The sequence below is a fragment of the Phlebotomus papatasi genome, chromosome 3, assembly GCF_024763615.1.
Source record: "Phlebotomus papatasi isolate M1 chromosome 3, Ppap_2.1, whole genome shotgun sequence".
NCBI classification, from domain to species: domain Eukaryota; kingdom Metazoa; phylum Arthropoda; class Insecta; order Diptera; family Psychodidae; genus Phlebotomus; species Phlebotomus papatasi.
The window spans coordinates 59,974,631-60,000,135 of record NC_077224.1 but is presented as its reverse complement, the minus strand read 5'-3'; the positions used below and the strand labels follow the sequence as shown (position 1 = coordinate 60,000,135).

The 25,505-nt window shown below is 31.6% G+C and overlaps 1 protein-coding gene across 2 annotated transcripts in view; it reads left to right on the top strand.

The window, feature by feature from the left end:
* Positions 1–25,505, top strand: part of LOC129807082 (sodium/potassium-transporting ATPase subunit beta-2-like) — a 32,402-nt gene that overhangs the window by 6,032 nt on the left and 865 nt on the right. The window contains exons 1-5 of one of the 2 annotated variants that reach the window (XM_055856107.1): positions 3,695–4,362; positions 18,058–18,198; positions 18,444–18,563; positions 19,153–19,445; positions 25,278–25,446. In XM_055856107.1, coding sequence (XP_055712082.1) covers positions 4,218–4,362; positions 18,058–18,198; positions 18,444–18,563; positions 19,153–19,445; positions 25,278–25,446 — 868 coding nt within the window. In that variant the 5' untranslated portion in view covers positions 3,695–4,217. Of the gene's footprint in view, positions 1–3,694; positions 4,363–18,057; positions 18,199–18,443; positions 18,564–19,152; positions 19,446–25,277; positions 25,447–25,505 lie in introns of those variants that run through there. The other variant, XM_055856108.1, reaches the window with a different exon arrangement.

Here is a 25,505-nt window from a genome sequence, read left to right as displayed (position 1 = left end):
AACAAAATAAAATTTTGGCTTTGGGAAATAAGAGAAAAAAATGAATGTTCAAAGGCTGGCGCATTCAAAGGCAGACCACTTTCCCCTGTATAGTTTAAATGTAGGAAAAAGAGATCAGATTTTTGAACCCGCTAGCCTTGTATACAGCAATTCACAAAAGAAAAAAATTACTATATATTAATTCTCTTCTACTTAGTATTTATTTCTAATCTATTCTATTAATAGAATAGAATTTTTGCTTTCAAAAAAAATGGAAAAATGCAATATTCGAAGTCTGGAGTAATCGGATACTGCTTACATTAACTATTTTTTGTACAAAAAATATAAAAACTAAAAAATAGGAAATCGAGCACAGGTGCCATATCCTTAAGATTTTAATAAATTTTATTCTAAATTTCAATCGTTTTAATTTCTACAAAGAAATTGTGAAAAGTCTCTGCTGAAAAAGCGATTTTGCGGAAACAATTTTATGACTTTAGTTAGTAAATTTGCATGCCAGAATAAACGTTGTTTACAAATAATTTTAAACAGTTTATGAAGTTTTTATTTATAGTTTTCTTCTTTACTATTTTTATAAACCATATTTTTTAAAATTCTTGTTAATACTTTTGAATATTGTATAAAGTTGAGAAGTGTAGTAACATTGAATACTGATTTTATTGTTAAAAAAATGTAAAGTAATCGATATAATTTAGAAATAAATCGTTCTTGAAAAATAATTATTAAGCTACCCTCATACTAGTACAATAAAAAATTCTGAAATTTCGAATTTTAAGTTTCAAAGAATGAGATTCTTGTACGGGTATTGGGATATAATTTTATTAGCAATTTAAGTTGAGAGTGGCTAAACTAAAATATTGGATACAACTTGTTGTTGCCCTGAGACCCTTACACATTGTAAGATGTTTTCGTCAACATTTATAGTCACGCCCCTGGCAAGTTGCCTGAAATTTGAAGCCACTTTCTCATATTTCGATTTAAATTTATATGGATTTTTTTGCGCTCGCGACCGTTACGCTAAATATCTAAAAAGTGAGAAGTTTTTCCGTATTATAAGATACCTTTCCATATGGAGGGAATATACTAGATTTTTGTTTAAACACATTTTTCCTCGGAGCACTCTGAGCTGAGTCCGAGATCAATTTAGGAAATTGGCTTCAAATAGCTCCATATAAAAAAATTAACTTGCCACATGCTTGTTTATATTCAAAAAAAAAACTTTTAAAACTGCAACAATAATGCCAAATATTTGTAATTTATTAGAAATTTTCATACTGTCTAGAAACGTTATGGTTTAAAATGTTCAAAAATTACATTAAACTTTGAAAGTTTAGAGAAAAATGTATGTTTTAGAGTCAGTTCCTAAAAAGAGTTTCATTAAAATTTCAAATGAAGAGACTTGTCTACGGTTTTACTCTGAAGGTCGATCTTAACGGTAGGCAATACACATATAGGAGATGATATTAAACAAAATGGTGACACATAAATGCAATTCAATTTAATTCATTATAGACAACACTCTTTCATGTGAATTGAACAAGTTAGTTAAGCTTCGAACCTAAGGTATAGCCACATGGCTTAACTACTTTAATTTTTTATTAATCAAGATTTTTTTTGGAAAAAATTAAGTTAGGATTGAGCAAACCAATTATGGAGCTTAATTACTTGTATATGATAGGATTCAGCTTGATTTGAAAATAGGAGTAAAAGTCCTGCATTAAAAAGTGCCCAACTAACGTCAATTTAAACCATTTTTGCGCGCTAAGTCCATCATCACTACACAAATTATACTATATTATACTTGAAATATTAAAATAAATAAAAAAAATCATTCAAAGACATAAATTACTCACTTAAACGCTTATTAACGATCATTAATGTTTATCGCATTAAAATTTTAATGTACTTTATGATAACTCCGTACGATTTATTCACTATATTAGAAACGTAGGAGAAGTCTTTTAGGCTTCGCATATATTTACTTTAACTTCGAATATTTCATATATTTTCCACATTCCTTTAATAAATTTGATCTAATTTTTTAAGGAAATGTGTGACTCAATACTAGCTATTAAACTGTATTGCTGTAAGCAGGTCAATTTTATTAAAGGAATAGGGGAAGCTGGGGTACCACCAAACAGTTTTGAAAGATGCGATTTGACTAAATTTCCCTATAAAACTGTGAATTTTTGAAAAATATTGCTTACCCTATGTTATAGCCTTGTGTATAGGCTGCATATTAATGCATATAAGCATGATATAAAATTATAAAACAATACAATTTTCCATAAAAAGAAAAATTGTTTCACCATGTATTATGCGATTTTTTCCAACCACCCGGGGTACCATCAAACACTTTCTGGGGCACTAGTAAACACCTCTTTTTCTCATCTATTGAAGTTATTTTGGGCATACACCGCAGCTCTTAATTATAAAGAAGATATTAAAAATGTGAATAATTCTTAAAAAAGCACTGCAACATTTAGAATAAATGACTAAAAAAGCATAAACCTAAAACAATGCACAACCAACACCTTTTTCCATTGATCTTTTCGTCATTTTGACAACAATAGACTTTTTTGTGGTAAGCAGCGCCACAAAATCGTGGCGAAAACTTTACCTAAAGTTTGAATCTGCGCGCTCTTCAGATTTGTTCTTGATAAAATCGAAAAATCATCCGTCAATTCTTGATTAAAAACTATTTTAAGGCAAAATTAGATTCATTAAACTATATTTCTCCTATTTCTCCTAAATTTTGAATGAAAATTCCATGAATGGATATAAATTTCGGAAATCGATCAAAGAGGGAGAGGAAGAGTAAGAAAGATAAGAGGAAAAATTTTGTCATTCAAGCTACGCTCGCAACATCTACATTTGTGAGAAATTTGCCTGTTTGGTGGTGCCCCAAACTCTGTTTTGTGATTGATTTTTTTTATTCTTCTAAAAAATTTGAACATTAATTTCTTTAACAAATACATAAATATTGTCCCAAAACATGTAGGATTAGTATACTGGTGTAGTGAAATTCTATTTATCTTATTTCAGTTTCATTTTCCAGGTAGATATATAAATGAATAAATTTATCAAAATCTCACAATTTTACGAAAAAAAAAGATTCTCATTTCTAAACTACTTGAACTATGTGGATCATTTTTTTGCTGGACAAGCATCCCTATAGTATCTATGATTTCATATAAGTCTCATTCTCTAAAATCTTATACCTATTGAAAAAAAATCTCAGTGTTTGGTGGTATCCCTGTTTGGAGGTGCCCCAAATTCCCCTATTTGAAAATATGAAGAGTTCGAAGCCAGATTTGTGTGAAATCTGAAAGCCTTACTCTATTACTAATCAAGAAAAAAAATATAGGTCATAGCTATTCAATGGTAAAGGGTTAACATTTTGAAATTTTCAGAAGTAACGGAATATTTCATGAAATTTTCAAAACTATTTATATTACTGCATATACTGAAGAAAATTAGAGTATGGGGAAGAAAGGTGAAAGTTCAAGGGTGTGCCCAATGTTATTGCCCCGACAGTTTTTGGTGCGGGTGCGTATGAAAAACTCCGGACCTGAGTCAATGACTTTCTCCACGTGATGTTAGTTCAAAAGGCAAAAAAAAGTTATAGGGAAGGGATAGAAAGAGGGGCAGTATTGTGGCCCCTTCAAGCGTGACTCTTTAGCCTTTTCTTGGTGTGGTAGTGAAGCTTGTTGGCGGCGTGGCACGCCAGAAAATACATCCACAACAGTCTTTGGTGTCAAACAAGTCTCTTCCCAAACTATGCTCGGGAGTTGCGATCAGTGTCTCAATGATCAACATTCGGGTCGGAATAGTTGCTCCTTTGCGACTCACCCTAAATTATTATTAGGCTTTTTACATAATCCCACCTGAATTTTGGGCCGAAAGGGAAGCGGGAGTGAATTCTGAAGTGGTTGGAAATTTTGTCAGTCGTTCTCAATCGTGGTGCTCGATGGACTGTTTTCTTTCATTGATCTAATTAGCACCACATTTTCTGTGGTTTATTCACCGTGAGAAATTCCTCACTTTAGTGCCGTCCTCAGGAGAATTAGGAAGTTACTGGTAGTACTGGAAGAAGTGTTTGATTTTCGCGCGTTTTGAGGTCATCCCTTGAGTGGTTTTGCAGGCAGATACTTGATCCTAAATACATATAGTGTTTGTAATTTCTAGTGAATAGTTTATCAAGTTTAACTGAGAAAATGTCCAAAGTACACGGTGGATTGCCCCAAATGGAGATGGATGAGCCCTTCTATGTCCGACGAAGACCACCGCCCTTCAGCTTCTGGAAATTCCTGTACAACACCGACAATGGCACAGTGATGGGACGCTCGGGAACATCCTGGTGTAAGTTCATAATCTCATGCGCAGCATTTGGGCATCATGATGTTGTTGTCAGAGGTGCCCTGCCCATCTCTCTGGAAACCGCGATTCCAGATATTCATCTCACTCGCACTCACAATTGAGATCGCGGCTTAATTCAGCATTGTGGAAATTTTGATAGAAAACAGTCAATACAGAATTTTCCCATTTTGTGTAGGGACCCCACACAAAGTCCATACTAGAGGGAATAGCTATTGCCACAAAAGTGATTCACAGTGCTTGCAAAAAGAAGTGCACTTGCACATGCAAAAATGTGTGTACGTTGGCATTATTTTGTCGAGAAAATCGTAACACTTTTACGGGGCCTCTAATTATAGGCCACCATAATTTTCTAATGTTAAATGTGATTATAGTAAGTCGACCAGCGTCTTGTTCGGGTGGTGTGTGATATTTATAGCCACCTCGCCCATTTCAATTAAATTTTGCAAAATAAATCCTAGATGGAAAATGCATCAATGGAAGTACCTTTCATCAGCGTCTTTTTCCTCGTATTTTTTATCTCTTTCCCCGTTGTATTGTTCCCCACAGGTGTGTCACCACATACCTGCCATTTTCTCCCTCTCTCACACGCTACCTGACCAGGTAAAGTCGTTATACTATTTCCTCTTTCTGGCGCCAACGATTCAACTTTGATGGTGCGTGGAGTAAACGACATTCGATAGGTTTCAGTCTCCGGAGTATTCAGTATTTTTTCTGTATCGTTTTGAAGAAGAAATTCACGGTACCCCTCTGAGTCATTCAATAACAATTAATTAAGACAACAGCAGACACACACTCTCCGCTCTTATTGCATTAGTACTTTGATCTCTGGCAACATCGCTGAACTCTATCAAAATCATGTTCAAATTCAAAACCAACTGCTTCTTTTCCAAAACAACTGAGATCTGATTATACCGGCCTAATTATTCAGCTTTAGGAATTGTTTAATTTAGCGAAATTTGTACTTTAGGAAGGAGAATTGTTAACTTTCAAAAATTCTTTGTAATGGGACACCTTTTAATTGGGGCAGCATTAAAATTGAGCTTTTCTCCCATTTTTAGATGAAACTGAGTCTTATGATCATACAATTCAGCTCCACAATTGGTTTGTTTAGCTACATTATATCACGTTAACTCTTTCCGGACCGCAGCATATGCTGCAAGCCAATATCATCATTTTTTAATCAAAAATATCTAAGCTAAGGAATTTATTGCAGTCCTACAAAAAATATCTTATATTTGGACATCCTTATAGTTTGTAATCATCCACAAGAATAGGATTTTTATCAGTTCTGAATAATTAAAAAACATTGTTTTTCACTGAATATTCATATGCTGCTTTGGGTACTCAGAGTCCCAAAAGAGACGAAAGAGTTAAGATCCAGTTGGGGAGACTGGGGCAAAACTTATCAAAACGTATATTTAATTCTTTCACGAGCTCTGAGAAAATTAAACTTTTTATAATGAGCATAAATATTCTTATAGGAAATTTACTGCTCTACAACATTGCAGAAGACTATTTTCCTCTATCTCGAAAGAAATGTGATTTTCGAATCATTTTATAAATGTCGATTTTGTACAGATTCTCAAAATTGCTGGGGCAAATTTTGTCAGTCTTCGGATAATTTGTGACGTTTTGCTCTCGCAAACGTTAAAAATATCAAAGAGGCATATTTTTATAGGAAATTTATTCCCCTATAACTTTGTCGAAGATAATTTTTCTCTATCTTAACGAGAAATGTGCTTAAATTGAGCTAATCAGTATTGATATTTTCTGTAAAGACGTCTACACATTGGGAGCAATTTTCGTCAGAAATTGCGTTTTTGACAGAAATTTGACGTTTCCCCCTACAAAGCTGCAGGGAATTTCCTTCAAAAAAGCAATTTTTGACAAAAATTTCTCTCAATGTGTAGAGGCCATAAGCCAAATATTCCAAAAATAGGGCTCAAAATTTCATTATTTTTTATTTTACATAATTCTTCCTCGAATCCCTTGAAACTTTGAAAGTTTAAGAAGATTCATGAAGGCTATCTATAATAAAATTTTCAAGCCTCAGTCTCTTTTATTTTAGAAAATAGTGAATATTGAAATTTTCGTTTTGACAAATTTTGCCAAAGTCTACCCTACCATTTAAAATATGAGGAAAAATCCCAATTTTAAAGTTTCTCCAATTCAAAAATGCCCCACTTTCCCCTAGATGTAAAATCGAATTCTAACATAAATGTTCAAATTTTAATAGTTGATCTTAAATACAGTGAGAACCACAATACTGCTCTATACAAACATTTGAAAGCGTCCCGGGCTAAACTCCGAAAGCCAAAATCCTGAAAATCAAAATCCCGAGCGCCAAAATCCCGAAATGGGCCGAAATCCCGAATTCTTAAAAGTGTCACAGCTATTCCTACTATTACACCCGCGCTTGCTGGAAGCACAGGGAAATTTTCTGTGCCTTGAGAAATTATTCTACACATTTTACCCCATATAATTTCATCCCTTTCAGAATTTTAAACATTCGGGATTTTAGAGTTTGGGATTTTGTTTTTTTATTGGAGAGTAATTAAAGTCAGATCCTCGATAACTCGACCCTAAAACGGTCTTAAAACTGAAGACTTTACCCAGTTGTCCAAGGTCTCAAAGTTCTAAAGTTGTTTACGTGAGGAAATCTTGTCAAAAAAATTGTCTCCTAAAAAATTGGATCACTTGAGCCGTATAGACAGAGCTTAGGGCCCAAATAGACTCAGGCTGATCCTCAAGAATTTTGCCATGTATAATGTGGCAGTAAAGAAAATTTATGCAAAGGACCTCTAAGCAATGATTCTAAGCCATCAGTGTATGACAGTTTAGGATAATGTTTTGATGCCAAATTTTATAGGCTAATTCTCGGCGAATTCTCTATGTGGGACCTCTAAACTGAAGTCTTATCTATTTACCGACTCTAAGTTTTTAAAAGGCGAAATTTTTGACAATTGTTTATTGTTTAAAAATTAGAAAATTCAGTTAAACGTCTAGTTTGAAGACCGTAGATGTTCAGTAAGCTTTTAGAAATATGTATTTTGAAAAATATCAATCCTACAATTGTATACACTTTAGGATAAATTTTGTACCAATACAAGGTTAATGCCATGTACGTCAGTAGACTTCGCATTTTAACCTTTTTAAGAACAAAGCTCAATTCTGAATAAAATAACTTAATTTTAATTTTTTTAAATTTAATTAAATAAAAAGTCATTTCCGGATGATTAAACTTATTAATGAGTTGATTTCTTCTATAAACTTGGTTTTATATTACTGTAAAACGTTGTTCTAAAAAATTAAATGTTAATTAGATACGCAATGTGATTTTTTTTGATAATTGTAAAGAGAAATGAATAGGGCTTTTTGGGTCATGCCTATAAAATATTTGCGTAAGTTAATTTCTATAACCTATTTCAATGGTTAAGAAAATATACAAATTTGTAGTTTTTAGCAAACCCAATATCCCTAATACACACTTTTGGGAAAGAATACAATAGAACTAGACAGAATGTATCTTGGAATGAACATCTTGCTATATTGGACCCACTCTAAAGTCCTAAGTAACCATCATTTATTGCTTAGTGTCTACATATGACTGGCATAAAGTTTGTTTTTTTTTTAACTCTTCTTCTCCCAATATTACAAGAGATTAAAACCGGTAAAACTCTTTTAAAAAATTGAATGGAGTTTCAATAAATAAAATAAAAAAAAATAAAAAAAATAAAATATAATACATTTTTTTAAACTATAAAATAACCACAACTAAAAAATAATCATTTATGTTCTCTCCAAAATTTGAACTTCAAAGCTATATAATTTTATAGAATGTTATGAGTCAGTAGATATCTTTTTTTTAACAAAAATATTTGTGGTCCAGTAAAACATTTTATTTGGGTCAGTAAAAATTGAAATATTAATCGATAGAGACTTTAAAATTAGGGGAAAGTACTTTCCCTTCGAACGTTTATGCCTTCGAATAATGTGAATTTTCTTTTATTTTTCTTAAGAGACTTGTTGTACGTTTTTATTAAATATTAGTTATTTTATCATATCATCAATTATTGATAATTGCATGATAATTATGTGTAATTTTTTTAGGGAAAATAAAACCCATTCGCATTATACGAAAGCATGAACGTTCGCAGGGAGAGTACTTTCCCCTACATGTTATTAACTTCAGATTCTAACTTCTAAATTTTCCTTTCTTTATATAATTAATAAGCATTATTGATACTTTATACTTTTATTAGTTTACTGCAGCATTTCTTAAGTATAAATCTGTTAACAATCATGTAATTTTTATATTTAGCAATAAAAAATTTAACCGTTTGAGGATGTGTCGGATACCGCTGTCCCAAATGCAAAAACGACTTTTCTGACTAAAGAAAGATATTTTGTATTAGAAGAAATGGTTTTTATTTTTCGAACATCAATATCCCACACGTCCTTAAAGAGTTATACCTTTGATTGTAAATATTTTATTAAATATTTTACTAAAAAATGTATCAATAAAATTCGAATTTAAAAAGTAATTAATTAAAATGTAATACATATCCTAATTTTTTATTTCACAAAATTAGTGAAATATTTGTACCATATTCTCTTTGCTAACTTACTTCTTATGAACTTATTTTGCAACTAAGTAGAATAGATTAAAATAATTTGAGAACTTTAATGATAATCTTGCGTAAGTTACCGTTCAAAATGGATTTAATTTACTAGTCATTTTGTTTTATTTTCTTTTCTGACTAATTCGCCAGAGCTTTCTTCCATATGAAAATATTTACATAGTTTCTTCAAAACCTATTTAATTTTTTTCGTATTCAAAACTTAATAATAGGAGGAAGTGGGGCTACTTTGAGCTGTGGACTAGATTGTTATACGACTTTTCCGCCTATTTCTAAGTGAAGCTAGTCTTTACAATTATTTTATTTAGATCCACAATTATTTTGTGTATCCAAATTACACCATGTTAAAACCCAGTTTCCATTAGAAATATTTGAAAAAAAAACTGAATAGCAATGTAGCTCCACAGCTCAAAGTAGCCCCACCTCCCCCTGCAAGTTTTGCTATTATAATACAAAACTTAGATGCTATCCCTCAAAAGTTCTTTCGAATTATTTACCGTTTACCGATTCTCAACCGACTTAACCCGATTTGTAGATCACTTGAAAGATCCCACAAAATAATTTAAAGAGTAATAAAATTGATTTTCGGACAAAAATTACTTATCGGTTCATAATCGGTTGTGTGCATTAGTATACAATTAATAATATGTACATTACTATACAAAAAAAATTAGAATAAATTGAATAAATAAGTTGAGAATTACTTATTTACTTTATTGAGTTTTTATTTAATGTTACCTGGTGTTCCTGCAAGTATATATAAAAGTAAAAAGATGCACTACATATGCAAAACATAAGCTATATATTTTCCGATTAAAACATGAGATTAGGATTCAATCATATACCAATATAATAATCCCATGTTCCATCCATGTTATCCATATGGTATTTCTGGTTAACAAAAGTCTCAGTTTTCATAAGAAATTGTAAAGAATACCATTAGTTTTATCAATTCTCAACCACAAGAATCTTTTCTCTGTTTTTTTATTGGAATTTTTCTTTGTAAATATTTGGAGTAATCTTTGGTATTTGTCCCAAGTCTCCTTCACAGAGATTTTGAACGTGATTAAATTGCACAATAATTAGTCAATGAGGGAAAATTGCACAGACTGGTGACTGTTTAAAATGGAAATTAAATAAACTTGACACAGATTGTGCCACAAGTGGAAAAATGGCTTTTAAACATACCAAGACTTTTCCACCTTCCAAATGCATATTTTAATTTCTGAATGTGCAAATATTTCCCTTTTCATTCTGTCATCGGCATTAGGCAACATTTTGTGGATGAATTTTGATGACGAATGAGAATGGGTGATTAATTGAAAAGGTTGTGAATTTAAATATAGAATGAAAGGCGAAGAAAACATTTTATGAAAGAGATAGTAATCTTTTGTCGATTTATCACTACAACAGATCACAGAATCTCTTATAGAAGATGTAATTAGTAAAAATTTGGGGCCTGTTTTTAAGCTTTTTAAGAGAAAGATTTACATCGATAGTATTTTTTTTATATTTGAACAACTGAGTTTAAGTTTAGTAAATTACAAACTTGAATTATCAATTTTGATAACCCCTAACATTGATCCTCATTAGATTTTTGGCAATTAGATTTTTTTGAAAATTTATTAGGCTTGACGCAAACACAAAAATTCAGGAAATCTCTAGTTTCTTGAAATTTTAATACCACTTCGCTGATCAGGAATGTTTTTTTTAACAGTGCTGAATAATATATCCCAAATACTTTTAAAGGCATGAAATATGTGTATAGGGTAAAGTGATGTAATTTGGAATTAGTGTTACAAGTTGGACAATTCGCCGGTACAAGTTGGACATGGCTTTTTTCTTGATAAATACAGTACAAAATTTGTTTTAAGCACAAGGAACTAAATTATAAAACTAAAGCATTAAAAATATACAAATAAAAATGAAGTATTATATTTATCAAGACGAAGAGCCCTGTCCAAATTGTACCATTGTCCAACTTGTACCACTTTACCCTAACACATATTAAAAAATATTTTCCCTCTTGTAATCACATGTCAAATAATGAAAAGCATAATAATTCACAACTGATATCAAACACATTATGAAGAAAATTTTGTAATTTTCTCCTTTGAGAACATTTTTAGTTTTTATTAAATGTACTGCGAATTTGTCATCTATCAACAAATAGAAGTAAATTTATCTCAATTTTTTTTTCTTGTAAAAATTATTGTATTTCTTCATTTAATATGTTTACTTTGACAAAATATTTATTTTAGTTTCATAAACAATAAGATATACTTTAATACAAAATACTTATTTAAAAGATTTTTCCTCTTCAAAGTCAAAATTTCAGTTTTTCCTTTTTTGAGTTCTAGGTTCTGTAATTTTTAATAAAAGTATTAAAATATTGAGGATTTTGATAAATTTAGGCTTAAAAATTCGAATAGTCTGTAAAATTTTGGACTATTAAGATTTTAAAAAGTATCTAAACTCCATTGAAAACACTTTCCAATGGCAATGGATATAGCTCCACTTCTCTATATTCCTCTTAATACTCTTAATCAATTAGAATTCCAGTTTAGGACATAACCAACAGGAGATGAGCAGACTAAATAGGCATCATTGTTTCATATCAAATTGCACAGAAAACATATTTTTCTAAATCAAATCCAAATCTAAATATTTTATGTTAGTTTCAAAGTACATTCAAACCCTTTTTTCGATTCTTTTCAAATTTCTTTTTCTGAGCTTTTTCAATGTGGGGGAGTGGAGCTATATATATTGATAGCGGATATTATAATTTTGTAATTAAATATAATTTATACTACAAACAACCCTACAACTAAGCTAAAAATTTAAAGAAAAACCTAAGAATTAAAAGTTGATCTCACCTAGGTTAGGTTAGGTTCACCTTAACCCTCTAACGGTTATGATGCGCCAAGAAACGCAACGAATGGACAGTGTCACAGCATTTAAATTTACATTTTACTGTGTTGCTATACATTTGACTTCAGGAAAAATGTCAGTAAGACTATGACTGATTAAACTTAGTTTGATTGATTGAATACTTCTTTATTGTATCTGGGCCATGTAAAATGCATTAAAGTAATTTAAAATTACTTTAGTGTTAAATGATCTTACCTGATAAAGGGATACCCTTTCATTCTAAAAATAACCTTTCGACTTATTAAAATACTGAGGGCAATGATGTATTTTTTGTACTTAAAATCAAGTAATATATTTCTTAAAATATGTCATTGGATTCCAGTTAAGGACTTACTAAATACTCGTGAGACGATATAGCTCACTAGCAAAATCATAAAAGTTTGAAATTTTTCATGTATATTGGCCTCCTTGGCCTCAATTCTCAGACCAAGATCAAAATCCAGATCAAAAAATATCAAGATTTTTGATATACTGAAATAAAAAAAAAATCAAGATCAGATATCAAATCTGGCAAATGTCTTGAAATTTTGAAATACACACGTTTTATATTTCAAGATTTGCAGTTCTAGAACTAATATTTCACGATTCCAAGTTGTGAAATGGACATTGATCTGACGCCAACTCCTCAAACTTGAAGATTTTCTAAAGTTTTCTCATCATAAATAAATGATTTATTTATTAAAAATAATTGATTCTAATGTTGTCCAATCCTACTAAACAATAAATAGACTCTGCTGAGGCAAGATGAATAAAAACAAATAACAAAGTAATAAGGTGGGCCAGATCCAAGATGAATAAAAACAAATAACAAAGTAATAAGGTGGGCCAGATCGGGCTGGTGATGACGTATATACTTTTTGGAGGTTATGTCAAAAATCATCTGTTCGTGACTCGCGCCAAAATCTCATGCGAATACTTTTCTATAAAATGTTGGGAATATATCAAAATTATTAGTTTAATTGTTAACAGGAATGATTATTATTATCAATTAAACTAATATTTGATGTTGTTTCTGTTTTTCTCATACTTCTTTGCCACAAAATTCCACTGGGCAAAAATTATTTCCACGAAACCCGGCAGACCATACATTGCATGAGCAAATCACAAATGTTTCAGAACTTTCAATACTAATGTATTTTCTTTGGAAAAAACTTAGAATAAGCAAAATGATACAGAATTCTATAAATCACGTAGAATACCAAATTGATATAAAATGTCGAGTTCAGATATTCTAAACAAAAAGCAAATTAAATTTTCTATAATTTCGTAAGACTTCTACAACGGTTCTAAGGACTCATAAATCCATTTCCCCATTAAGATTTCCACATTTTTTGTTTTGTGTTAAACTAAGAAAAAAAAAACAAGAACAATCTTAAAATTAGTTTTCATTGATTTTATTAACAAAAAGCTATTTTATTAAGTTATTCTTTTTCCAACACTTTCTAAAATTTTCCTCTAAAATTGACATCGTTACGTATGTGTCAGGAATGAGTTTTTTTTCAGAACTGTCAAGAGCAATTCAGAAAAGAAATTTAAGGTGGCATTTGAATTCTCAACTTATGGTTCTTTCAGTACAAATTTACGACTATTTTGGATCTTATATGACTTAATTTTTATCCATTATTTTTACATTTACAAGTATTTTGTGATTTTTAATCAATTTTCATGCCCCGAAACATATAAAATATCATCACCTGATAAAATTTTGCCAACGAGGGGAATTCACTAAGGCAAAATTGGCATTTTCTCGCCATTAGCGAGTTTTTTTTTTTTTGAATATTGAAATACTTGAGAGATAAATATTTACGATATTCGGAATTTTTAAGAATTAATTGCGTTATTCGCATCATTTCTATTCTGGATTAAAACGTGACCTTTTTTGATCATTGTAGTCTTCATTGTGGTAAAACCCATTCAATTGTTTATTCATGTATGATGTTGTACTCTTTATAAAAGATTTGGCACTTTATCGCACTTTGGAATTATCTCCCAATATTCTGATTCTTGGTTTATTTTTTAAAATTTAAATCATAAAAATATTATCAAATAATTTTTTCACAAAGAGAAAGTTACGCTAGGGAAAATGCTCTCTGCAGTTCAGACTTTACCATCTTTTTCCGGGAAAATCGAAAATTAATCTTAATTTTTGCTACACAAAAAGAATCTGTAATTCATTAAGATCCATTGCTTACCTCATTTAGTATTTAAAGTTCTTAATTTTTTGTTACAAGACAAATAAAAAAGCAATATCGATTTGTTCCAAGGCATATGGTACAATTTTTACATTCGAATGTGAAGGTACATGCCTCTGAATCTCGAACAGTTTCTGAAAATATTGCTGTCGAAACATTAAACGAGGTATTATTTACAAGCCTGGGCCTAATACACTCATTGGAACTATCATTTTAGTGGAACAAACTATCAAAAAAAATTTTAATTTTTCTGAAGTGTTACTTTTTCTTTGGTAATAAAATTGTTGGAAAAACCATTTTATCGATATGGAAACTATAAAATCCGATGTAAAAAGAGAAATGTGGTGCTCCACGACCCCATACATTGAATTGGCCGGTAAGGCTAGCTTGCCTAGAATGCTGTGAATTTTTTTTCTGTATAGTCTATAATTTTTCAAAAAACTTAATAAAATTGAAAATTGACTAAGAAGTGTACAATGAATGCAATTTTTAAACATATTAGCTGCAAAATAAGATTAAATTTTAAAATTTAACAATGGAAAATCTATTTAAGGAAATGATTGAGTTTAATGGCATATATGGACGATATTTTATCCTAGGCAATTTTAATATCATACCCAATGTGGTCATATTAGTAAAAAGATGTTTTTTTTTAAATCAAAATGTATAATATTATACTTATTTGAAGTTCATTAGCCGAGGAACAATAAATATATTTTCACTTATAAAGCAAATTAATTAATCTTCACAACATTATTCGATTCTTATTTTTCTATTACAAATGTTTGACAAATCTGAGTTGTCGACACTGTACCAGTCGGGTAAAAGTATCTACGTCACTGGCGGTTCGATCTGGCCCACCTTATACTTGAAACATCTTGCTGCTGAGGTAATTCTTGATGTAACCTAACAAACAAATTAAATTGAATTGTATGGAAACGATATTTCGGGGTAAAAGAGGGGTCCAAAAGTTCTATTAATGGTGCTATTCTAATGAACACGAGAAATCTCTGAACATTTTTATATATATTATATACATTTATTATTTATTTATTTATTATTTATATATATTATGATATATTAAGATTTTACAAGAATTTATGATTAAGTAATAGCAGCCACCACCGTCTCATGCCTTAGAAACACTTACGATTTAAGCCGTTATGGGACTTAATCTAATTTTAATCAACAGGATGATCAGATTACATGTTCACCAATTTCTGACTAAACCATTATTCGGCTTAAGCCGAGAAGAAGCTTAGTTAGTGAAAAACTGATGGGAATTTAGTCAAAACATTATTTTAATTGTAGGATTATATATCTGGCGGAGGTGTATGCAATCGTAGCTCTTCCGGTTTTCGCCAGAGAATTCGTTCTTTTCAAATCAAAAGACTCCGAATTTTTGGTTGAATGCTTTAGAAAAAATTCGGAGTCTTTTGATTTGAAAAGAACGAACTCTCTGGCGAACACCGGAAGAGCTACGATTGCATTTTAATTATACGCCCCAATTCTGAGATAAATCTTTAAGTCTTAAATCTTTAAATCGCCCTTTAAAGGCCGATTCGTATTCTCTGTTAAAAATCTTTAATTTTAAAGTGTCAAATTTATTTAAACCTTTAAGACAGTAAATTTCGAATTCTACGCTAAAGTTTTACAGACTTAAAGACGTCAAACGTCTATAAATTGCCTTTAATTTTAAAGCTGCTCGAGAGGACCTTTTAAACCTTTAAGTCCAGTTCAATTTGTTATTTTAAATTGTTTAAGGAGTGTGTTTAATCAAAGAGGTGGGTTTAATTTATCACAAAGATGTATATTCATGTGGAAAATGATCTACATAAATATTTCTGCTTATTTTTAGTTTTGAAGCCAATGGATCCGGGACTTGAAGTATGTAGTGCTCTGGAATGAACTTCTAGGTCAATGAAATTACTGGATGACTGTTGTGGAGGAGAATCGTCACAGGAAGACTGTTGTGGCCTGTATGTTCACATATTTCATGATCTTCATCCACAGAGATCTTTCCAAAGACCTGAAGTGTTTTTCTTCTGCAAACGCGTCACCTGTTGTTCTGATTTTTTGTCCACCTCCTCCAGCTTCTCCATCCGTAGCCTTAGGAACATGCTCATGGAGTTTGGGTGGGAATTTCTGTTTTTTGTAGGTTCTAAGAATGATACAAGAATAATTAAAAAGAAATACAGAAAACATAACGTCAATCTTTGTTTACCTTTGCCAGTCTGCGATGAACGATGATCCTCTCGGGTGTCGGGTGGCCCCATTGCATTCGATTTCTGTGATATTTTGACCACTGTCGCTTAATGTGACGAAAGTATCTTTGTGCGCCATCACAAAATCGAAGAAGTACTCTTTTGAACTGAAAAGTATGTTGGGTCCCTTCTTCCTTTTCTTTGGTCCAGATGAAGCTCCTGTAAACACAAATCGAGCTCGTCACGCGTTGACAACCACTTCCTGTTTGAAACTACTTACCACTTGAAATCATTTGGCTCTAATCACTCATTTTCTTAATAATTTACCACAAAAAACCTTTGCATTAAAAATTTAGCGTGTTTTGTTTTGATCAATTTGACATCTTGGATAATCAAATCTCTTTAGTGGCGCTAAAGGCTATTTTATCCAAAACTCCTATAACTCAGAATTTGAAATCTTTAGTGTCAAAGTTAAAGATTTAAGTTAAATCTTTAGGCTTCTTTATCTCAGAATTGGGGGGATAATTAAGTTAAGTCGTCTCTCGGTTCAAGTCGTAAGTACATCTAGTGCTTTAGGCTCTGTAAACAACCTCCATAATTGAATATGGAGAAAACTGTTTCTTAAGTTGTATAATCATACACTGAGAAAAAAGAGGGTGGGATTAACTTTTTTTTCTCAGAACTTTAACACTTTTTATATATCAACATTTTTTAATGTTAAATTTACACCCTTTTAAGGGTAAAATTAACTTGGAAAAGGGTAACTTTAACCCCTAATAAACCTAAAAAGGATAATATTTACACCGATTTTGGATCAATACCGCAGAGTAAAATCAACATTTTCGGAATGTTATTTTAACTTTTTCGGATTTCTCTCTCAGTGTAGGAAAACTAGAAAAAATAGACTAAGACTATCTTCCTCATCGTCTCCAGGTCGCCTTTTCTGCTTCATTTAATCCCATGACTAAATTATTTTCGACAAAAAAGAAAAGAAACTTAAGAAAATAGATTGAGAAGCAAATTTCCGTTTAAGCCAAAGGAAAATTATCATTAGAATTTAGAATAGTGAATTTGGAAATCTTTCAAGCATTCTAGAAGTTCATAAAAAAATAGAACATGGGCTTTATCTGGTTTTATTACATTTTACCCCATGTTTTTCTAAGAAATAAATGTGTGAAACGCTATTAAGGTAGAATTTAAAAATAAATTAACCTTTGGCAAGATGCATTATTTATGAAATTCATTCACATCGGAATTAGTTTCTTTTTTTTTAGATAGAGAAGCTCTTCCATTTTGTAGGGTGAAAGAAAAATTTATTGACTCTTTAAGAACTCTTGTCAGGACCTATTGACAACCTACTTCGTACCATTTGGAATACGAAATTCAAACACTTATCCTTATCGAAAAACATAGATTAATGAAAAACGACATATTACTTACTTTTTATTAGATACATTATGTCGAAGAGGTGTTCATTCGACCCTAAATCTATTAATGTTTTTCAAGAAAGGTTCTCCAGAGAATATGCAGTGTTTCTTAAGGTTAAGCAAACAAATAAATAAATAAGAGCAATGGCTATAAATATTTCAATTAAAAATATTATTTAAAAAAAGATTTTATAAGATTTTTTATTATTTGATAGATCCTGCTATCGATAATTTATAAATTACTTAAATAAAATTAATATATGATTTTAAATTATAATTTCAGTAAAAATCGGTATATTCTACACCGTCTTCTATGGCGTTCTGGCAGCTCTGGTAGCAATTTGCATGTGGGTCTTCTTCCAAACACTCGATCCCCGTATACCAAAGTGGAAGATGGATAAATCCCTGATTGGAACAAATCCAGGTACGCATATTTAAGTGTCACGTGAAGTGATAAAATTATCATGCAATATGCGATAACAGAATTACTGGCGGAAACTCAATTGAATTGTGTCACAATTGATTAACTTTGGTTATACTGTTTGAGGTGCAATTGGGTCATTGTTAATGCAATTGTGGATGGATTGATTGGACACTTTAGTGGTCAATATTGCTACATATTTTCATCGAGATAGTATATTTTCTAATTAAAATACTCTTTCTTCTCAGGTCTGGGATTTAGGCCACTACCGCCTGAGGAAAATGTCGAGAGTACGTTGATTTGGTACAAAGGCACTGACTATGATAACTACAAAATGTGGACTGAAGCTCTCAATGACTTCCTGGCAGGTAAAATTAATGATCACCCAAAACTTTCACGACACTTTTACTCAGTTGGAAAAAAAAATGTTGCAATAAATGTAAAGCTGTTTAGAATAATTGTGCACATTGGGCCAAGAGACATTTTCTTACTTTTTGCTGCAAAAATAGCCACAGAAATCACTCTGTTACATAATAATGCAAAACACTCATCTATTAATATTCTTTTTGGGTGGAATTGTCATGAAGAATTGATGCTAAGATCACATATGATCGTGCTTAATCCTCACACTTGAAATTTACGTGATTCTCTTGAAATAGAAAATCCTTGTATATTCACTTAATTGCTCAATTTTATCACTCAATTATCGCAATTTTGCCTTACATTTCTCCTCCAAGTCACTTTATGACTGTTTTTTAGACGAATGTATTTGAGGAAACTATTAATTTTTAGCACGCTGCTTAGTAACAAAACTGACACTGTTTAAATTGTTGGTAATTTTACAAATTATTCTAAGAATTGGACTTTTTTGCAAATTAAAAATCAGATAGTAGAGAATCTCTTTTAAAATAAAACTATATTTATAGAGAGTATTTTCTAATTGAATTCTTTTTACAGTTTACAAAACGCCGGGTTTAACTCTGGGACGTGGTCAGAATATCTACAATTGTGACTACCAACGGCCACCACCTCCTGGACAGGTCTGCGATGTAGAGATCAAGAGTTGGACTCCATGCACCCAAGAGAACAACTACAATTATCACAAAAGTGCACCATGTGTCTTCCTGAAGCTGAACAAAATCTACGGATGGATCCCTGAATACTACAATGAATCTCGTACTCTGCCTAGTGCAATGCCACAGCAACTGAAGGATCTCATTCATGAGGAGGAAGTTAAGACACCACACACGGTGAGCAATATCTATGATTTTGTAGAGGGAAACTTAGCAGTATTTATATCAAATTGTCGTCATTAAAACAATTATCACCTAATAAATCGCAAAGCTTTAAAGGCAAAATTAAAATAAAATAAAGATAAATAAAAGACAATAAATAGAAAATTAAAGAGACAATAAAAAAGAAATAAGATTTATTATTATTATTAATATTACTTTTTAAATCAAAGATGAAAATTTCTTCAAATTTGCAAATAATTCTTTATAAGGGAAAGCTTTCAGGCTCTGCACACTTTCTGACTTCTAACACTTCAAAATTTTTTACCTTATTCCTTTAATTAATTTGACCTAGTGTCAATATAAATTAATAGGTAGAATTCAGTCACACATATCCTTCAAAATGTTATAGAGTTATGTTAAAAAGGGGTGGCAAAGCATCCCAGGCTTTGCGAGCTGCTCAAACTCCCGAGAAAGAGCTCTGCCTTATATATCTTCGCAATTTTTCTCGTTCATATAAAATTATTTTCGCATTTAGTTTGTCTATAAATCACCACAAAACCATCTTGAAGATGAAAATTGTTCAAGAAGAGGGCTTCAAAAAAATCATAACCTTTTAATTAAATAATTGAACAAATTATATGAAAATCAGGCATTTAACCTTCAATAATTCAAAATGGCAATTTTTCCGGTGATAGGTGTCTAAGGACGAAATGTTGAGCTCGTCTAACTACGAAACCTTTCCAAAAATGAATGAAATCGTTAATGCCAATTTTTTGCAAAGTTTGAAAACCTCATTTTTTGCCTATTTTTGGGGGATAGGCAATGCATTAAATGGGACGGGAGAAAAATAAAGAGGTTGGATTCGAGATCACGTCATTTGAGGAGGGGTCATCGAAGACCGAAAGTTGATATCTCTTACCGTTTAAATTTTGTATGGATCAATAGATTGAAAAAGTGCGAAAAACATTATTTTTAAAACAAAGATATAACCGTTACTTTTCCGATCCATCACCGATTATGACCGATGCAGTTGGGTACAGAATTAAAAGATCTTTCAAAAAAGTCCAAATTTGTCCAAATCTGTTAAAAATTAGGCTCTCCAGGTTGGTTGACCTTTGATCTTCAATAATTTAAGATAACGAATTTTCCGGTGATAGGTGTCTCAGGAAGAAATATTCAGCTGGACTACCTCCGAAACATATCCAAAAATGAACGAAATCGTCAGGGCCAATTTTTTGCAAAGTCAAAAAAACATGTTTTTGGAGTGGTTAGAAGGGGTGGGGGTAATTTGGGTAAGTTAGTTCTATAGAGAAAGTTGACTTGTGGGGGGGGGGGTCACCAAAGACCAGAAGTGAATATCTCTTTCCGTTTGGCAACTAGGATGCTGAAAAGTCGAAAAAAAAGTCGATTGTGGAAACTGCTCTCTCTTGGAGTTCGAGCAGTTAAAATACAGAAAGATGCACATTTCAGGGTGCACTTTTTAAAAAGATCTTTAAAATACATATTTTAATTTCATCGTAGTTCATCAGCGTTTATAAGAGTTGTAGAAGATGAAATTGCGCGTCGTTTTAGCTTAAAATAATTATCATCGAATTATTAAATCCGGAGATATAAATTTTTGAATTTTAGAGAGCTGAAAAAAACTAAAAATAAATTTAAAAAAAAAAATTTAGACGTAACCCGGACAAATTGGACTTCAGATTTGAGATTCTTAAATGACCCTCTAACAAGTTTTAGCCCTTTCGCCAAAGACACCCACAACGTGTCGCACAGTGTTATTATCTTAAATATTAATAAAGAAAGTAAAATAGACCTTTTCTTAACACTTTAACGACGAGACACTTTTTACGGACTGAAAATCTACAATAAAAATTAAACTGAGAAACATAATTAATGATAAGTCTTACTTCTAACCATGGAAAGTCCAACAGAGTCTGATTCGGTGTATTTTGTGCTTCTATGAACGATAGGGACAAAAATAGCCCGAAAATTCAAGTAATTTTTCAGAAAAATACCAATGAATAATATTTTTCGCTTTAATGAAAAATATTACGTATGAGTATTATAGTTTTTTATTGCCAAAAGGGTTTTGCTTAAAAAATATTGGAAAAGTATGAAAAGTAAATAAAATCAATTATGAATTTGAGAATTTAAAAATTCGCCATTTTTGAGCTTAAATATTTACTACATAACAAATAGCTTAGAGTCTTGCAAAAAATATTCTAGATTCCTTCAACCTTTTACTTTACAATTGTGTACAGATGAAAGAAAAAAATAACTTTAGGTAGTCAGGAAAAATTATTTTCTTTATGGGACACCGGTGTTCCAATCGTCAATTAAGGGTTAAAATTGCAATTTTTAGAAAACATTACATGAGGGTTTGAGTAGAAAATTTGTAACAAAATTAGACAAATTTATTTCTTTATTTTATTTTGCTTTATAATTTTATTTTATTTATTTATTTAAATAGACTAGATTAGATTTGGAACAAAAAGAATTATCCAACCAAATTTCGGCATAGTTGTGTACGTTGTGTACAACTGCCAAAGTCTTAAGTTTGAAATTTAATACTTTAATACCAATTTTTTTGTTATTTCTTTTAAGGAGTGTTGCTTGGAACCTTGTATATAGTTTGTTGTCTTGGTTTTCTCTAAAATCATTCTTATTACTCCCTCATTCTTATAAAATACTCCTTCTGTCCCACCCAAAAAAATCGTATGTTTGAGAAAACTTCTTGTCCCAAAGAAAATCGTACGTTTTGAAGAAAATCACTATGAAGAGGCGGTGTAAAGTAAAAGTTTTGTGTATTGTTAATATCTTTTTTACATACTATTCTCCATCTTCAGTAGTAACATGGAGGTCATCCCACGATGGTAAGATAAGAAAAAGGTGTTCTTAAAACGTCTTTCCTGCGAATATTTTCAGTAAAATTTAAATGCCAAGTGGTTAGAAGAGATAGAGACTTGGGACTTTCGGGAGCCCTCCATAAGTCGACCCTAGGACCATTAACATGCCTCTCATATACCCTCTACCCCTCCCTTTTCCCTCCACAACAATGTTTTTTGGGATTGCTCGAACATTATGGATTGGACATGTTTAAGAAAATTACTCAGGCAAACATTTCGTCCATATACGTACATAAAAATTATTCCTAATAACGTTTTTTCAAGGTCAATGGTTTAAAAGGCTCTAGAAAACGTATTTCTCAACCGATTGACATCATGTTTGGGGTTGTTGGAAAGGTCTTGGAATTTCTCACAAGTCTGAACCAACCTTTCATTTTCATTTTTACTTGGTCCGATCATGCGGCTGAGATTTGTAGGAAAGTCTTCCTTACCTTGCGAACTTTACAACGTTATCAGTCCTTTACACCCCAGGGCACATGGCTTCTCTTAATTAGTGCTTTGATTGTTCATTTTTTTACATATGAGAATGAAACTATTTTTCAGTGCTAATGCCCTAGACACACTTGCGACTAAAGTCCAGAGGCGACTAAGTTCATTCATAACCAAGTCAGTTCCTGACACACTACAAACGAGGCTTAACATAACAGATATTAACAGATTATTTAACATTAACAGATATTTCTACTTAAATGCACGTGTCTCTTTTGAAAATGAAATTACTTGTAAATTTACTTCACAATTCACGCATAACAACAAGAATTATTCACTAGAATCGCAGAAATTGGCTAAGTCGCAAAATAGCTTCCACCTCACAAATAATTGCAATTAACAATAATATTGTACGTGAACTGAGATACAACTTTACAAATAGTTTCCTTTTTAATAGAGTATACATGTACATTAAAATAAAAATATTTGAATAAAAAGTCTCAAATTCTATGTTTTGTGGATACCAGTGAATGTTAAGCCACGTTTTTAGTGTGTCAGGAACTGGCTTGGCTATGAACGAGCTTAGTCGTCTCTGGACTTTAGTCGTAAGTGTATCTAGGGCATAACACTGAGACGCAGAATCGGCGGAATAGAGCTTTCAATTCCTGTGTACGGTACGTCTAGGGTTTCAATCCCTAGTTGTTGCACATTTTCCTTACCTAGAGACTCGTACTATTGACTTTGTCTCATGATTATTGAGTGTTGGAGTGCCTCGGTATCTCGTGTAGCTTGTGGTGGCTGGATCATCCATTAGGGCTTCGTGTCTCTATTTACCTGGTTCGGGTTGTCGCATACTCCGCGATGCCATATTTGCTGAAGGAATCGTTCTCTGGAATGGCTTGCATCGCGAGCGGTAGGGAGAGCTTATCCTTAGATTTGTGGCTACCACGCATTCGTCGTGTTCCACACGAGCTGTTCTTTTGAAGCTACACTTTTTGTATTCCTATTTTACAGAGGACAAAATGTCCTATGAATTATTAATAAGTTAATAGAATTTTTTTTAAATGTTTGACCTTGAAAAAAAAACGTTCTTATGAACTATTCAACGGTATTTTTATATATGAATGAAATGACCGCCGGACAGCCTCTAAAACGTTCCCAGAAATGAAAAAAAATCATACGAGTTTTAAGCAATCAAAAAAAAAAAAAACATTGAGGCTATTTACACCGCCGTATTAGATTGGGTTTGAATTGTTCCAAAATCGGATTTCGAATAATTAAGTCTTAATCTAAGGTCGCACTCTAAACGATTTCATTAAGGTAATTTAGACTGACATATTAGATTTTGACTGCATTGTCCAAAAAACCGATTTTGTGACAATTCAATCTCAATCCAATGCGGCGGTGTAAATGGCCTCATTGTCTTGAATAATCATCAAGTTGACTTATACTTGAAATTGTTGTTTAGAATTGGATATTAAGGGCAAATGATCCAATAGATTTTGAAAAATCAATGAAATTTCTTGTTATTTAGATTTTGAGACCTTTGGGAACTGAGTTAAACCTCCAGTTTGAAGCTGGTATTATGGGGAAGGGGGGTTGTTCGAAGACTCCAAGTCGATAAATCTAACCATTCAACACCCAGATCATAAACATAGAGAAAAAGAGAAAGATTGGTTTTATTGCCCTTTTTGTGAATCCAGAGCAATAGTTATGACAAAACGAAAAATTTGAAAGAAATTCTATTTAATAACGTTAATTACAGTATAATTTTCAAAAGTTGGATATCCATCGGAGCTAATCGAAAAAAAGAAATCTTTAAGACACCAGTTCCTTATTTTACCATCGTGGGTAGACTTCAATATTACCACTTAAGATAGAGAATAGTTCCTACTTAAGATATCTACTATTAACAAAAACATTCCGTATAACCGTTCCTTAATTCCCAACTTTTTACCAAACATACGACTTTTTTGGAACAGAGGAAGTAATATTTTATAATGAATAAAAATATAAACATTGCTTTGTGTAATATTATATATTTCGGCAAACTTGATTCTCGTGGTACCTTGCCCTTCCGGATTCCTCTACTAAATCCTTCACTGAGAAGAAAAGGGTGCGATTAACTTTTTTTCCTCAGAACTTTAACACTTTTTAGGTGTAAAAATATATCAACATTTTTAATGTTAATTTTACACCTCTTTAAAAGTAAAATTAACATGAAAAAGGGTAACTTTAGCCCCTAATACACCTGAAAAGGGTAATATTTACACCGATTTTGGATCAGTACTGCAGGGTAAAATTAACATTTCCTGAATGTTATTTTAACTTTTTCGGATTTCTCTCAGTGTTTAACAAATCATCTCGCTCATCGAAGTGACAATTTTTATTTTATTCTTTTTATTTTATTCTTGCATTGTATAATCTCTATGAAAAAACAAAAAAACTCATAGAAATTTAAACTCATAGAAATTAAGAAATTACTAAATAATATTTACTACTATCTTTCCAGCTCAATACAATTTGGGTGTCCTGTGAAGGAGAAAATCCAGCAGATATTGAGAATGTTGGTCCAGTTCGATATTACCCACGTCAAGGTTTCCCAGGATATTTCTATCCATTTGAAAATTCCGAGGGTTATCTAAGTCCTTTGGTTGCTGTTCACTTTGTTCGTCCAGTTCGTAAGTTACAAATGATTTTTCGACAATTTTTCTTATTTTCTCAATATTTTTTTTAGCAC